This window comes from Pongo abelii, chromosome 9, assembly GCF_028885655.2.
Source record: "Pongo abelii isolate AG06213 chromosome 9, NHGRI_mPonAbe1-v2.0_pri, whole genome shotgun sequence".
Classification (NCBI taxonomy): domain Eukaryota; kingdom Metazoa; phylum Chordata; class Mammalia; order Primates; family Hominidae; genus Pongo; species Pongo abelii.
In genome coordinates this window covers 106,091,633-106,109,149 of record NC_071994.2, presented here as the reverse complement: position 1 = coordinate 106,109,149, position 17,517 = coordinate 106,091,633, and the positions used below count along the sequence as shown (strand labels likewise).

The 17,517-nt window shown below is 33.8% G+C and overlaps 1 protein-coding gene across 4 annotated transcripts in view; it reads left to right on the top strand.

The window, feature by feature from the left end:
- The window catches only part of DCUN1D5 (defective in cullin neddylation 1 domain containing 5), a 32,584-nt gene extending 17,823 nt beyond the window's left edge, over positions 1-14,761 (top strand). For 3 of the 4 annotated variants that reach the window (XM_024254700.3, XM_009246977.4, XM_063728027.1), the window contains 4 exons: positions 7,742-7,850; positions 7,936-8,040; positions 9,972-10,074; positions 11,923-12,251. In XM_024254700.3, the coding sequence (XP_024110468.1) occupies positions 7,742-7,850; positions 7,936-8,040; positions 9,972-10,074; positions 11,923-11,978 (373 nt within the window). In that variant the 3' untranslated portion in view covers positions 11,979-12,251. 4 annotated transcript variants of the gene reach the window in all.
- The last annotated feature ends 2,756 nt before the right edge of the window (positions 14,762-17,517 follow it).

Here is a 17,517-nt window from a genome sequence, read left to right as displayed (position 1 = left end):
GAAATTAGTGCAGAGAGGCAGAAGGGGAATGTGAAAGAGATGCTAACGAACATGGAAGATAAATTTTTTTACTGTTGAATTTTCAGAGTTCGCTGATATTAGTCTTTTGTTGAATGTGTGTTTTGCAAACATTTTCTTACATTCTATAACTTCTTTCATTCCTGTAACAAGGTCTTTTGCAGAGCAGTTTATTAGTTTTTCCTTTTATGGAGTGTACTTTTTTTTTGAGAATCTCTCTCTGTTGCACTCCAATGAGTTGTCTCACTCACAGGTTGCATTCCAACCTGTGCTGTGATCTTGGCTCGCTTCAACCTTCACCTCCTGGGTTCAAGCGATCCTCCCACATCAGCCTCCCAAGTAGCCACACACACATGTGCCACCATACCTGGCTAATTTTTCTATTTTTTAGTAGTGACAGGGTTTCATCATGTTGGCCAGGCTGGTCTCGAAATCATGACCTCAAGTGATCTGCCCGCCTAAGCCTCCAAAAATGTTAAGATTACAGACATCAGCCCCCGCCTCAGTTTTGATGTACTTTTGATTGTACTTTTGATGTCAAGTCTAAAAATTATTTGCCTAGCCTTATATCCTGAGAATTTTCTCACGTATTTTTCTAGAAGGCTTGCATTATTAAATTTTACGTTTAAGTCAGTGGTGCATTTTGAATTAATTTCTGTAAAAGGTATATAAATGTTGGACATATTTGTGTACATTTATTTCTGGGTTCTCTGTTCCGCTGATGTGTCTTAACCTTCTGCCAGTACCACACAGTCTGGATTACTGTGGCTAAGTAAGTCTTGAAATCAGATAGACTTATGCATCCTGTTTCAAAATTGTTTTAGGTATTCTAGTGTGTTTGCTTTTCCATATAAATTTTAGAATAATCTTTTCTTTACAAAAATATCTTACTGAGATTTTGGTTAAACAGCATATAAGTTTGGGGAGAATTGACATTTTTACTGTTTTGAGTCTTTGAATACTCTTAATATTCCTGATATTGGTAATTTTTGTCTTCTCTCTTTGTCAGTCTTGCTTTGAATACTGGAAGATAGATAATGTCTTTTTTTTTTTTAGGTATTAGATTTTTTTCATCAGTTTTGTGTAGTTTTCAGCATATAAGTCCTGTACATCTTTTGTTAGAATTACACATAAGTATTTTATTTTTACTTCAACCTATTGTAAATGGTATTTTACATTTTAGTGTCCACATGTTCATTACTAATATTTAGAAATACAATTGATTTTTGTATGTTTATCTTGTATCCTGTGACCTTGCTGAACTCACCTATTAGTTCTAAGATGTTTTCTGTATAGACCTTGGATTTTCTACATAGTCATGTCATCTGGAAATAGGGACAGTTTATTTCTCTTTTCTGATCTATATATCTTTTATTTCTTTTTTTTTATTATTATACTTCAAGTTCTAGGGTACATGTGCACAACGTGCAGGTTTGTTACATATGTATACATGTGCCATGTTGGTGTGTTGTACCCATTAACTCGTCATTTACATTAGGTATATCTCCTAATGCTATCCCTCCCCCCTCCCCCCACCCCCCGACAGGCCCTGGTGTGTGATGTTCCCCACCCTGTGTCCAAGTGTTCTCATTGTTCAGTTCCCACCTATGAGTGAGAACATGCAGTGTTTGGTTTTCTGTCCTTGTGATAGTTTGCTCAGAATAATGGTTTCTAGCTTCATCCATGTCCCTACAAAGGACATGAACTCATCCTTTTTTATGGCTGAATAGTATTCCATGGTGTATATGTGCCACATTTTCTTAATCCAGTCTATCATTGATGGACATTTGGGATGGTTCCAAGTCTTTACTATTGTGAATAGTGCCGCAGTAAACATACGTGTGCATGTGTCTTTATAGCAGCATGATTTATAATCCTTTGGGTATATACCCAGTAATGGGATGGCTGGGTCAAATGGTATTTCTAGTTCTAGATCTTTGAGGAATCACCACACTGTCTTCCACAATGATTGAACTAGTTTACAGTCCCACCAACAGTGTAAAAGCATTCCTATTTCTCCACATCCTCTCCTATTTCTTTTTTTTGACTTATTGCATGAGCTAGAACTTCTACCACTATGTCGATAAGAGTGGAAAGAGTAGGCATCTTTTCCTTGTTCCCCATCTTAGAGAGAAAACGTTGGCTTTCACTGTTATGTTACCTGTAAGTTACTTATTTATGCTCTACGAAGTTGAGGACACTCCCCTCTATTTTTTTTTTTTTTCTGAGAGTTTTCTCATGAATGGATGTTAAATTTTTAAAGTACTTTTTCTGTATTAAATGATAAAATTATGTGGCTTTTTTTTGTATTTGCCTGGTTTTGGTATCAAGGTAATACTGGCTTTATTAAATAAATTTTTCTTTATCTCTTAATTTTTCTTTTTTTAAATATTTTAAATTTTCTTAATCTTTTATGTTTTGAGAGAGATTATGTGGAATAAGTCTTTAAAGGTTTGGTATAATTCTGTAATGAAACCATCTGCTTCTGGAGTTTCTTTTTTGAAAGTTTTAAAATTTTGAATTCAATTTCGTTAATAATAACAGGTCTACTCAGACTACTGTATATTGTGTGTGTTGTGGTAGTTTGTGTTTTTCAAGGAACTTACTGGTCCATTTCATCCAAGGTTTCATGTAGAAAAATCTTTATATGTGTAGAATTTTTATAGCTATATAAAAATCTGTATAAAATCTATATATAAAATATTTACATAGATACAGATTATATCTATATAAATCAATAGATATAAAATATCTATATATAGATTATAGATCATATAGCTATAGATTATATAAAATTATATAGATATAGATTATATCTGTATAAAAATCTTTATATGTGTAGAAAAATTTGTGTGTGTAGAGAGTTGTTCATTGTGATCCCTTACTATCATACATTGTGTATGTTCATTGTGTATCCCTTACTATGCTTTTGATAGCTGTGGGTCTGTAATAATACCCCATTTCATTCCTGATATGGGTAATTTTTGTCTTCTCTTTTTGTCAGTCTTGTTAGAGAATTGTCAGTTTTATCGATCTTTTCAATGTGCTTTGTTGCATTGATTTTTCTGTTTTCAATTTCAGCAGTTTCTGCTCTTATTTACTTTGTCCTGCTTGCTTTGTTTATTTCGCCTTTCTTTTTCTGGGTTCTAGAGGTACAAGCTTAGATTGTTAAGGCTTTTTCTTTTTTCTAATGTGTGTATTTAGCACTATAAATTTCCTTCTCAGTACTGCTTTATTTGTATGTCAACATTTTGATATGTTGTATTTTCATTTAGTTTAATGTATTTTCTGTTTTCCCTTGAGACTTAACTCTCCCATAGATTATTTAGGTGTTTGCTGTTTAGTTTCCAAGTGTTTGGAGATTTTGCCATTAACTTTCTGTTATTGATTTCTAGTTTGATTCCATTGTTGTCAGAGAACACATTCTTTTTTATTTCAGTTATTTTTACTCTGTTGAGGGGTTTATGTCTCCGGATTGGTCCGTCTTGTTTTATGTTTTGTGGGCACTTGAAAAGAATGTGTATTCTATTGTCTTTGAATGGAGTAGTCTACTAAGTTCAGCTAGATCCTGTTGGTTGATGATGTTGTTAAATTCTCTGTGTTTATTGAATTCTTTCTAGTGTTTCTATCAATTGCTGAAAAAGGGGTGGCGGAATATCCAACTATAATTATGAATTTATTTCTCTTTTCAGTGCTACTTCACACATTTAGTTTTTACTTCACACATTTTATAGCTCTATTGTTTAATGTATATAGGATTGCTTAGAATTGTTTAGGATTGCTATGTCTTCCTGATGGATTGACCTTTTTATTATAATATGATTATTCTCTCTGTTCTGATCATTTTCTTTGCTCTGAAGTTGCTCTAAGTCTATTTTAATATCATCTAATGTAGAAAGCCACTTCCTGCTTTCTTTTAATATTTCTATGAAATATTATTTTCCATTGTTTCACTTTCAACCTGCCTATACTATTTGAAGTTAAAGTTTCTTCTAGACAGCATATGTTTGGGTCATGCTTTTTGTAATCCACTCTGTCTTATTGGTGTATTTAGACTACTCACTGTCATGTAATTATGGATATATTAGGGCTTAAGGCTACCTTGTGTTTTACAGTTCAAAAATTTCCATTTGGTTCTTTTTTTATATCTTATATTTCTTTGTCCTTGGACTTTTTTTTTTGCTGAGACTTTATATTTTTTCATTTTTCTATTACATTTTTAATTACTTGTTGAAGCATTTGTATGATAGCTACTTTAAAATGTGTCAGATAATTCTGAACATCTCTGTCATTTTGGTGGTTGCAAGTATTGATTGTGTTTTTGCATTCCATTTGAGATCTTGGTTTGACAAGTGATTTTTTAAATTGAAACTTGGATATTTTGGGTAGTATATTACGAAACTCTGGATCTCTGGATCATATTTAAAGCTTCAGTTTTAGCTAGCTTACTCTAATGCTATTCTGGCAAGAGAAATCAGGGCTGCCACCTTATTACTGCCAGGTACAGGTAGAAATTGAATTTTCTACTCTGCATTCATTAACATCTAAGGAAGGATATCCCTTGTGACTGCTGGGCAGGGAAGAGAGTTCTGGGTTCCCACTACACTTTTACTGATGCTTTCTTGTCTGAAAGGGATAGGAGTGCCTTGTTACCACTGGGTGATGGTGAAAGCCCTGACTCTTCACTAGGCCTCCTCTATATCAACCTAGGGCAGAAGAGGATTGGCTGCTTGTTACTACCTGGCAAGAGCAGAAGTTCATGTTACCTGTGTGGTTTCGATTTCCACCAGCATTGTAGGAGTTGAGAGAGAGGCTTTATTATATCCTGGTAAGGGTGGACATTTTAGGTCCCCATTCAGTCTTTGCTGGCATTGGTGGGAGTTGGGCCATAGTTTTTTCAATGGTTTTTAACTGGAGTAGAGTGTTTGTTTTCTAAGAGTATTCTGTTTTGTGAGGCTCCTCCTTTCTTTGTCTTTTGGCTAGAGAAAAGGCAGGGTTTTATTGGGGCTTTTTGTCTGCCCCCATTGGTGTTTCTGGTTACTAGCTTCTTCAGCTCCAAGTTTGGAATATATTAGGCAAAAAGAAACCCAGAGAACTCACCACCATGTAGTTCCTCAGGTTTCCACCTTTCAGGGTCTTGTGTTTATTTTCTATATAATGTTCAGGGATTTTAGTTGTACCTAGGAGAGAGTGAGTGTGAAAAGTTCATTGACTGCATCCAACTCAAGTTAGTGCCTCTTTTATCTGCACCACTTTAGAATCAAACTCTTTGAAAGCATTCGTCTATACTTATTTTCTCCAGTTCCACTCTTCTCATTCTCTCTTAAACCTATGCTAGTAAAATTTCTATCCCTATCACTCCTTCAAAACAATTCTTGTCAAGGTGTCATTTACAAGTAAATACTGAAAGCAAAAATATGCATGTATTTTTGAACTGTAAGATCTTTATTTTTTTTAATTTTTAGGTTTGGGGGTACATGTGAAGCTTTGTTACATAGGTAAAGTAGTGTCAGAGGGGTTGATTGTGCAGATTTTTTGATTACCCAGGTATTAAGCCTAGTACTCAACAGTTATCTTTTATGCTCCTCTCTCTTCTCCCACCCTCCACCTTCAAGTAGACCCCAGTGTCTGTTGTTTCCTTCTTTGTGTTCATAAGTTCACATCATTTAGCTGCCACATATAAGTGAGAACATGTGACATTTGGTTTTCCAGCATTAGCTTGCTAAGGATAATGGCCTCTAGCACCATCCATGGTCCCGCAAAATATATGATCATGTTCTTTTTTTATGGCTGCATAGTAGTCCATAGTGTACATATACCATGGTGTATACGTATTTTCTTTGTCCAGTCCATCACTGATGGGCATTTAGGTTGATTCCGTGTCTTTGCTATTGTGAATAGTGCTGCAATGAAAATTCACCTGCATATCGTTATGGTAGGATGATTTATATTCCTCTGGGTATATATCCAATAATGGGATTGTTGTATCGAATGATAGTTCTACAAACAATGCTTATCAAAACTTGTGGTTGCAGCTAAAGTTGTATTAAGAGGGAAATCTATGGCCTTAAATACTATATTAAATGAATTAAATTCTGGCAAGATTGGTCAAGAAAAACAACAAAAAGCGATGATAAATAATGCTAATGCAAATTAGAAAATGTTTATAAATTTTAATCATATTTAAATAAACTTATATGTAAGATAATCAGTTATCAGAAAAGTATGGGACCAAAACATTCAAAAAAATAGAAAATCTTAATGGCCCTATGGCCATTAAAAATGTTGGTTTATTGGTTAAAAGTTTTCCTTCCCTCAATACTCACCTGAGTTTGGACAGATGCTAATTCCAGGGTTACATAAGCTTTTTCAAAAAATGGGGGAAAAAGTAGCAATTCTCTTTTCATTTTCTGAGTCTTATGTACTACAATCTTGTTAAAAAAACTAGCAAGGAGAGTAAGAATGAAACTTACAAGCTAGTCTCACTTAGGAACCTAGCAAAACAACCCCAAAATCCAGCAATGTATAAAACAGGTAACATGACCAAATTTGACTTATTCTAGAAATGCAAGGTTTAATTAATATTAGAAAATTGTCCAAAATATTTACACATTAATGAAATTATGTTACTACACATTATAGGCCTTTGCGTTATTGATTTAGTATAGTCTTAGTTAAATCTGAGAATGCCAGGTGTCTGGAGAGCATGTTGAATAACTAAAATTCAGTTTTGAGTGGAATACTGTGGACCACAGTAGATGGCACAATTAAGTTGATTAAAGGGAGTCAGATGGTCTTTCAGAGGTGGCAAAATGTGAGTTAGGTCTTGATGAATAATATTTTTATCAGCATGTTTGAGATTTCAAGTGGAAATAATGGGTGCTGAAGCATGGCATTGGCATTTGGGAATGGTAAGTGATACAATTAGAGCATGGTAAGGTTATCAGGAAGTGGCAGGAGATGAAACTAGAGATTTGTGCCAAATTGTGAAAGGCCTTGACTGCCTTGCTTCTTGCTAAACAGTGGAATTTATCAACCCACTGAGACAAAGTCAGTTAAGATTTTTGAGCCTTCCATATATTTAGCTGCTTATATTTAATGTCTTGTCTTTAAAAATAACACGTATAACTTGTTGTTTGCATGCTTTTGCATATGTAACTTATTTGAAGTTAGGTGCTTCTACTGATTGACTTTGACTTTTTGTTCACAAAAATATAGGGATCTGGATTTATGACTGGACCACTTAATATAATGTATTAATTTCCACTGTTATATCCTAAACTTTAGAACCACTCATGACTAATGTCTTTCACCAAACTGTTACCTACGAACTTTCTAAAGAAATATGTGACAAAGGCATGATTAGTTTCATTTGCTCTGCCATTTTTAGCTGTATATGTGATAAAACATGTTTTAATACATCTCTTTTTAACTTTGATTTGGAATTTTTGAATGAGTTGTTTGTTTGTTTTTAAGCAAAGTAATTGGAGTGAACTTTCTTTGATTCCCAGGTTTTCTTTTTTCCCCTTTTTTTCTTTTTTTATTGCATTGGTAGATGCAAGGCAAGAAATTTATTACTCTAAATTTGTGACTCAGAATTTTAAAACTAAATTAACTTCATAAATGCACTCACTTTTTTCTTAATGCATTCCTTCTAACCCCAATGATACTTTTATTTGATTTTCTTGATTATGTAATTTGTTTGATATTTCTTTTATTTAAGGTGTGACTGCACAGAAAAGTTACAAAACAAATTTGACTTTTTGCGCTCACAGTTGAATGATATTTCGTCATTTAAGAATATCTACAGATATGCCTTTGATTTTGCAAGGGTAGGTGCAATTTTCTTGTTTTGTTGTTTTAATAGCTTTTCATCTTGAGACCACACTTAGGAAAACTTTTTCATTTATATTTTAGGATAAAGATCAGAGAAGCCTTGATATTGATACTGCTAAATCTATGTTAGCTCTTCTGCTTGGGAGGACATGGCCACTGTTTTCAGTATTTTACCAGTACCTGGAGGTATGTATGTTTTTTCGAATTTTGAAAATATTATTTTAAAACTTAATCTGAAAGTTATACTTTTGAAGAACAAGTAGATTTTTAATAGTATGCTTTAAAAAAACTTAAGTAGAGAAAAAATTCTAAAATATGTACATATCAGTTATTTTTAGATAGAAGTTCATGTTTATTAATAGATTTTGTACTTAAGATACTTTCAATCCTACCCCCCCATCCCCCCAAATAAAAGAAACCTCCAAGAAATATATTGTATCACAGACATTTGTCATGCAGATTTAGTTTCTCGGGCTTTTCGTAAGAGAGAATTAATGCTAGCACACAAATCTTTAAGCTTCTAAATCTGATTTTCATCTTTTGTTACACAGGGTCTTAAGCTGAAATGTACATAAGAGAACCAATTTAGTAATAAAACTTTCCTTTCCTTTTCTACTTAGGCTCAATCTAAAGAAACAGAATAAAGCTATTAATATTTTATGTCCACAAATATGAGAATGGCTATAATAGTATACTTAAATATGCTGGTTACTAAAAAAATGTAAGCTGAAATGATGAAGTGTTCTTTTAGAAGGCTTATCATAGCCACTACTATAGGCAGTGATTCTAAGAAGATGCTATTCTTTTTTTCCATTGCTTTGTCTAGTTTTTTTTTTTTTAATCTGTTTTTGTGCCTTTGTAATTTTAGGGTTATTGGTATAGTTCTCACCATATCTTGAATACAGATGCTTTTTCCTTTGGAAATAATTTCTCATAAAGCACATTGCTTATAGCAGCTTCCCTTTTCCCAGAGTAGTAAAAGTTGTGATACAAGACAGTGATATCGGCTGGGCATGGTGGCACACGCCTGTAATCCCAGCACTTCGGGAGGCCAAGGCGGGCAGATCACTTGAGGCCAGGAGTTCGAGACCAGCCTGGCCAACATGGTGAAACCCCGTCTCTACTAAAAATACAAAAAAAAAAATTAGCTGGGTGTGGTGGTTTGCACCTGTAGTCCCAGCTACTCGGGAGGCTGAGGCACGAGAATTGCTTGAACCAGGGAGGTGGAGGTTGCAGTAAGCTGAGATTGCACCACTGCACTCCAGCTTGGGTGACAGAACAAGACTCTGTCTCAGAAAAAAAAAAAAGAGACAATGATATGAAAAGGTATTACATGAATGAGTTTTATGCATGATTCAATCTGTAATTCCTATGAATTATTTTTGATGGATGGTATCTGTTTTCTTCCTATAGTAGTTTTGGGCAAAAATAAATTTAACTGAATGTAAAAATATTCAGCTCTGTGGGGAGCTGAGAAGAACTAAATATTTTCAGACACTTGTTATGTACAGGTTGTTTGGCATATATTTTTAAAAATCTTTATAATACCATTTTGAACTAAATTCTATCCCCATTTAACAAATGAGGAAGTGGTTTCTATTCTTAAGTAACTTTCCCAAAATCACTCAATTAAGTGGCAAGGGTGGGATTTAAATCAATCAATTAAGTGGCAAGGGTGGGATTTAAATCGAAGCCTATACTCTTTCACTTGTTTCCAAAGATGCCAAACTCAAAATGTGGCTAAACAGTAAATCTTGAGTAAAGAAATGATTTACTAGGAAGCAGCACAAGGGAACATACTGGATGTAGGAAATGTTATATATCTTGATCTCATTGGTGGTAACACAAGTATATACATATGTAAAAGTTAGTTTTATCCTTACTGTTAGTACTCAGTGCTCTTCTTATTCCTCAAAAATGAAAAAAAAAGTAAAAAATAGATTATGTTAATATGTAAATGCCCATGAGGAATCTCTTAGAAACACAAATAATTAAAAGAGTAATAAATGTTTTAGAAAAAACCAAATCACAAAAACAGTTAAAACTTAGTTTACTAAATTAAGTAAATGATGTTTGTTTAAATATTTAAATACAAATATTTAAATCATTTTTTGCAGCAATCAAAGTATCGTGTTATGAACAAAGATCAATGGTACAATGTATTAGAATTCAGCAGAACGGTCCATGCTGATCTTAGTAACTATGATGAAGATGGTGCTTGTAAGTATAACATAACATGTTCCTTTGAAAACAAAATTTCCAAAAATATTAAATGAGAGTATGCATTTGTGTAGTATTTGCATAGAGGTTTTAAACTTTGTAATAGTAACTTATTTAATCGTGTGGGGGATTGTGGGAGAAGTAGAGAGAGAGCTTAGATTCAGCAGTATTATATAAAACCTATGCTGGTAAATGAAATGTTTTCAGTTCCTCGGCAACCAAACATTCTAGCTAAATTTAAATTATAATTTTTGCATCCAGAAGCTAAAATTCAGCTTTGTTTCTGTCTTTCCTGGCATTTGCCTATGGAAGAAAAGTACAGTCATGATTTTAAAAATATAACAGCAAAACAATCAGCCACAATAGAAAAAGCTTTAACATTATTGTAATATTATGCTACCCATTAACAATATGGCAAATAATGTCAGTATAACTGCTCTCTGAAAACTATAAATTGATTGTGAGCAAACTGATAGTGAAATAGTTATAATTTTTCAATCCCTCAAGTTAAAATATCTGTCCATACTCCTCCATGGAAAGGCTAGAATGCCATAAAACAGGATTTTGAAATAATGATAAATTAATTAGATAAACCAAGTTAATTCTATAGAACTATAAATTATTTTCAGTTCCAACCACCATTTTGGTTGGTTGCATGTGTTTTCAGTGTTCAGAACGGTTACAAGGAAAGATACATTCCTATAAACTTAAACTGAAATTATACACTTTTTTCTGTGACACTGAAAAAATAACAGAAGAAGGGATAACTTTATTTCTTCCTACATATATTTTGTCCTCTCTTTACAAGATGGTATAAAATTTAGTATTATTTTAAAGAAATAATACCTAGCAGCAGTAACCTGGCAGCCCAACGGCTGTATATGGCCTGTAGATGTGTATATTTATGTATTTTGTATCAGCATTTAAAACTAGGAGATTTTGTATAAAAATACAACTTTTAGATTTGTTTGAAAAATTTAAAAAGTCTGACAAAACTGTACCTATATAGTACTCCTTTATAGGAGTCAGAGGCTGGAGCCAAGTGTTAACTGTGTTGGACTTGCTTTTCAGTTTGACAGTTCATGGTATGCCAACACCTAGGCTGTTTTTCAGTTGCCATTTATTATCATACGTGCTCTGCTGCTTTTCTTACAGTAGAGAAACATGTTGTCAAAAGCAATGGAAAAAGACCACCAGAGGATTATGTGTTTTAAGAAGAATAAAGCAAGCATATTTCTTTGTGGCAGTGATTTTTTTCCTACGTTTAAACAAACACTGAGCTCATTTAAACTGCCTACCTGGCTCTGTCAGCAAATGAGTTTGGACCTCCCCTACATTATAAAAATATATGTTTTAGCATAGTACTTAGCTCATTAGTTAGATATTCATTAGGCACTTGCTTTGTGTTCAGCTTTGTACTACATCCTGTTATTGGAATAAAGTAAGTCTCTATTATGGCTGATCCCTCTCAACAAGCTTATACACTTCTTGGGGAGGCAGCATAGAAATATTACCTTCAACACTTTTCAGATTGTTTCATAATTAAATGCCAGAATGCTATGGACACTTAGAAAAAGGGAGAGATTTGTATTGACTCGGTTACTGGAGGGTTCATGAAACACCTTGAGAAGGAAGTTGCTATAGATACCATTGTCCTTCTGTCTTTAAGGGCAAAAAAGAAAAGGCTAATAAGAAAGCACCATTAAATGGAATAAGGTGGCTAGAAGCAGAACACCCAAAGAAAGGAAGGGTCATTCCTCTGTCATTGCAGAGCTCGTGGGGAGTTTGTTTTATAATTGGAGAGATGAGTTCACTGAATTCTGACAAAAATGGTTTCTTTTTTTCTAGGGCCTGTTCTTCTTGATGAATTTGTTGAGTGGCAAAAAGTCCGTCAGACATCATAGCAAGAACTATGTGAAGAAAATGCAAACCTTTCGATTCCCACGTGTATACAAGCTAATGTGATGAGGGGGAAAAAATCCAACGGGTGCATTTTCATTCATATGAAAGACTTCTCATAGTACTTTTTTTTCCTTTTTTTAAAGGAGGTTTTTCTTGTTACATGTGATGGGCATTGAGCCACACCTCTTCTTAGACTGAATATTGCAGTTTTTGTTTTGAGTTATGTTTATAACATTTATTTCAGAACAATAAAGATTCAGATTTGTGACAAAGGCCTTAAAGTGAAGATGTCCCTTGAGTGTCAGAGTGGTATTTATTTTTGTAAATTTGAATTTTTTGATTTTTGAGGTTCCAGTTCACCATGAATTTACAGAATTTTCAAGATTTTAAACAGTCTTAATATTTGGCAACATAGTCTGCTGATGGTATGGCTCATTATAGTCATCTCTGCACAATTTGGAAAACTGTTGGCCTTGACTTCTGGGATAATGATTTGCTGATGCAGCTAATAAACATTTCTAGGTATTGGAAAAATGCTCCTACTTTTAGCTCTGGGTTTCTATAAAAGCTGCCAAGGTCTTATGCAGATGTCTTATCTCAGAGAGTTTAGAATTGGAAAGATTATGTCCAGTTGTTTTGTTTTCTAAAAAAGTTGTATTATTAAGTTGTATCATCATTATTATTGTTGATAATAGCATATTTATATTTTTAACTGTCATTATATAGGGAATTTTGTTTAAAGCACTTTTGTTTTGTTTTGTTTTGTTTTGCCTTAAGAGAACGTTAGCTGTGATATGGATTTAGTTAAGATACACATAGGAAAAGAAGACAATAGAATAAGCAATCATGAGAGAACTCTGGGTGTAATTGTGCACAACTCAGTAGAGCCATTTACATTGGTAGTATTGCAGTATTGCTAATTATCACAATTTTCTGCCTGTTGGTAATCAAGTGTCTTGAGGAAAGGGAAGGCCTTCCTAATTCATATAAAAGGCACTTTTGTACTAGCAGCAGGCCTGTTTGTACATTCCTTTTCAAACCATCCAGTATCCCAGTGATATGAAAACTTTGTTCATATTCATAGCCCAGTCACAACTTCAGAAACGTTTCTAGTGTCATTGTTTGAGTAGAGAGAAGTAAAGAGGTTATTTTTCCAAAATAAGGGAGTGTTTCTATTAGGATTTAAGGTAAAGGTTGATTTTTCAGTGGTGAATTTGTTTAAAGAATGATTTCTCCATATTGATTACCTAAGGGAATGACATTTTAAAGTGTTTTATTGTTTGCTTTTTAGTTAATGAGCTGGGAAAAAAATGATTGCCAATGTTTTACTTGCCTTCTTAATAAGATTACTTTGTACAGTTTTCTAAAACACCCATAATAGTGGGAGACAGTTTTCCTAAATGTCTTATAGAAAAGGATAATACAGAATGCTCCTCTTAAGTATTAGAATCACTGAGTTATGAACTGAGCATACCAGTGATGTTTTAATATCAAATTTATTATAAGGAAAGCATTTACATTTGTAGACCTTTAAATTTATAATTTAGTTGACTCTTCAAGGCACATCTGAACTGAAGAACATATCCACTTTTGTTAAATTCCAAAACATATAAGCAAAATCTTATAAATTGTCCATTTTTAACCTGAACTAATGGTAATATCTTTTTCATCTTCAGTATTTGAGTAAAATAGGGAACACTTAAAGCTTATAGCTGACATGTTTTTTAAAAAGTATATATATGAAAGCGCAGGCATCCTTGGTATACCCAGGGGATTGATACCAGGACCCTTGTGTATACCCAAATCTGTGCATACACTCAAGTCCTACAGTCATCCCTGTGGAACCTGCCTGTATAAAAAGTCAGCCCTCCCCGTGTATGTGGGTGTCGCATCCCGGGAATACTGTATTTTCAATCCATGTTTGGTTTAAAAAAATCTGCATATAAGCAGACCCACCACAGTTCAAACTCATGCTGTTCAAGGGTCAACAGTATTTACTTTGCGTACTTATCCAAAGATACCTTTAAGACTTTTTGAGTCTGAAAATGAAATTTACTTTATTTTTTCCCTTAAAGTCGACCGTCCTATCCTACCCTAGCCATACTTTGGAGTCCAGTACCACTGTGGCCATGCTTGCTTTACTCTATTGCTCCATCTATTTCTCTTACCTTCTTAAAGTTATAACATTTGCCTACTTTGAAGGCAAATTTACTCTGCCTAATTCATCAGTTGGTGTGGGCTGTGTCCCTTCTTGTCTTTCCTTTGTTAATTTTGAATAGCATTTAATTTACTGGGAAATTTATGATAAAAAATGTTAAGTGATATAAACAATACAATATTAAGGACCCTGCAGTATAAAAAAGTCTAACTGTTGTGGTTCCTTTTTTGACTAGTTAGCTTTAAGTGCCTTCCCATGAACGCTGTTGTAAAATTTTCAGAACTGCTTCCTTTGTACAGGATGAAATACTGTATGGTGCTTTATAACATGGAGTTGAGTTGTTTCTATAAGAATATTACACAAATGTAATACTACTGGAAGAAAGTAGAGCCAGGTGTTGATTTGGACAGATTGCAACCCCCCCCCCGCCCCCCCACTCCTCGGGGCCAATAATTCTTAATAAGGTATGATGTTAATACCTCTAGGAAATTGCCAGGGATTCAGGTGACAGTGTGTGATGTAAACGGTGTATTGTGTGCTGGCCTGACTGCATTACCATGTTTGTCTTCTATTGTCTAATGATTTCTTATTTCTTAAATGCTGCTGATAAAATTGTTGATATAATACATTTTTGACAGTAGTAGCATTTTTATGTATAATGTATAGATTTTGTTGGTTTTTACTCAGAAGCACTCTAGATTGGTGTTTCTTGAACTGCAATTTGAGAGCCTTCTTTGGGAATATTAGATTGAGGAGTATTTCTCTTAAATACAAATGCCTTTTCATCTAGCAAACCAAAAATTAATCTTAATATTGAATGCCATCACTCGGGGTCGGGGTGGGAGTAAATTCAGAGATAACTCCAGAGTTTTCAAGGCATACAAGATATGTGGAATAGCGCAGATTCAGAATACATGATACATACGTATAAAATGAAACATTTCACTTTGAAGTATTTCTTCAACAAAACATGTCCTGTCTGCCTACTTGCTAATGTGAAATTGTGAAAGGATTTATTGAAATATATGTTCAGTTTGAGGTGTAATTGGTAAGAATGCCAGGTGTTGTACTTCTGCCCTCTTAAAGAAGTGTACTTAAAACTATTGTGATAATAATTCATCTCTGATAAAACTTTGTTCTGGCCTTCAAGGCTCTTACAGCTTAATGTTTTAAATGTCTAAGGCATCAAATAAATTGAGGGCATTTTAATAAAAAAAAAAAAAAGGGAAAACTAAATGCCTTTCTTTGTTAAAGCAAAAGGCCAAAAATAAAAAATAAAATTAAAAACCCCCCAAAAAAAACCCAGAAGTCTTACTCCTAAAGAAGAATTGTTACCTCTAAGGAGGAATCCTTCCCTCTTGAGGAAATACAACTTTTTTTTGAGTGACATTAGAAATCATCACAAGGAAACATTTCAAAGAAAGGATCATTTTCTTTTCAGGAGAAAGAGGAATAACAATTTCATTAACTTCCTCAATAGGAAAGGCTAGTCTGAATTATTAAATATTCTGGATTATATCTTTTTTTAATGATATAGTTTTATTACTTCAGGAATATTTGGTAAGAACCAGGTAAACCTATTGTTTAAGATTTGTTCTTTTTTGTTAATAGACCTATGATTAGTATGGTGGAAGCCCAAAAAGCAGTCTAATTTTTATGATAAACTTACAGACTGGAAAGATGAATTTCTGCCCCAAACCTTGGATAAGTTGTCATTAATTTAATTGCAGAGATTTTTCTAGTGAACTTTTACTTCACTGGAACAAATCTTTAGATCTTTTAAAGCACAATTTATTTACCTTTTTAAAAACAGCAGTCTTAAAACTGATCGATCATACATTTGCTGTGTCCACCTTTTACATTCTATTAGTACAGACAGTGTTTCCTTTGCTCCTTTTCCTGACCAGTTGTTATTGGTGTGACCATTTTCTTTTTAGGATCGATGAAACATTTTGCTGTGTATGCTGTGTCATGTATTAGAACCTCTTATAATATGGCTCATTTTTACATGGTTTCTGATTTACCATGTGTTAAATATTCCTTAAAATACATCCAGTAACACTATAGTAAGGTTAGACTTTAACCTAAGTATTGAATCTTGTCTTATAATGCCAATTTTATTGGAGCTTTGTTGTATTTATTTTATGGATCTATGGTCCATAAATGGGAGTTAATAGCAAACGTTTTATTAAAAATGTCTTAGCTTTCCCCCAAATTATATCATTTTGTAGAAGTTTTATCCTTCTGGGGTGTTTTTGGCTTTCTGAGCTTTAAGATACTAATGAATTTTTTCCACATACTTCGTGGGTTTGGTTTTAAGTATGAGGTTAAAATTGTGGATTTTAAAAAGCTAATAAATACTTGAAGTGAATATATAGAGAGAGCCAGATTTTCCCAAAACTCTGTGAGCTGTGTGTGTTTTGTGTAGAATTGAATATTAGCCATAATTAACTTTTCCTTTTTTTTTTTTTGGAGACAGGGTCTTACTCTGTCACCCAGGATGGAGTGCAGTGGTGCAGTCTCAGCTCACTGCAGCCTCGACCTCCTGGGTTCAAGAGATTCTCGTGCCTCAACCTCCCAAGTAGCTGGGATTACAGATGCCTGCCACCATGCCCAGCTAAGTTTTGTATTTTTTTTTTGTTTTAGTAAAGACAGGATTTCACCATGTTGGCCAGGCTGATCTCAAACTCCTGTCCTCAAGTGATCCCACCCACCTCAGACTCCCAAAGTGCTGGGATTACAGGTGTGAGCCACCACTCCTGGCAAATAATTAACTTTTTCACATAGAAAGTAGATCACAGATAAAAGCTCCTCACATATTTTGAAGGTCAAAAAAAAATTTGCTGTTGCTAACAATTGCCTTTGAACCATGAAAGAAGAAAACTAACTTTATTTGAGCAACTTGTCATTTGAGACTTAAACTAACTTATCAAACTTAGCACAATTAACTTGTGAGTATTGACCTAAGTGAAGTTAGTTTATATAGATACTTTACTGTTCTGTCATGCAAATAAAATGGCTTAGAGCAAGTTCATACACAGTTACTTCCTTCTACAAAGGTAGAAATCTTACCTATTTGAAATTTACATTATTCCCTGAAACTATGCATATTGAGAGAGAGTTTATAGAAGTATTATCTGAGAAACCTGAGTTTGATTTTCTTTTTGTGACATTCCTGTTAATGTCACTTTTAAACAAGCCACTTAACCTATGTCATTTTCAGTTTCTTCTGTAAAATGGCGATAATGATACCTACCAGTATTGTTACGAAGTTCAAATAGGGCCCTATCCACAGCACTTAGTAGGTGTTAAATGAATGCGTCTTGTTACTTGAACAAGAAGTGGTTAGTTATGATAGTTTATTTTTTTCTGACAAATTTACA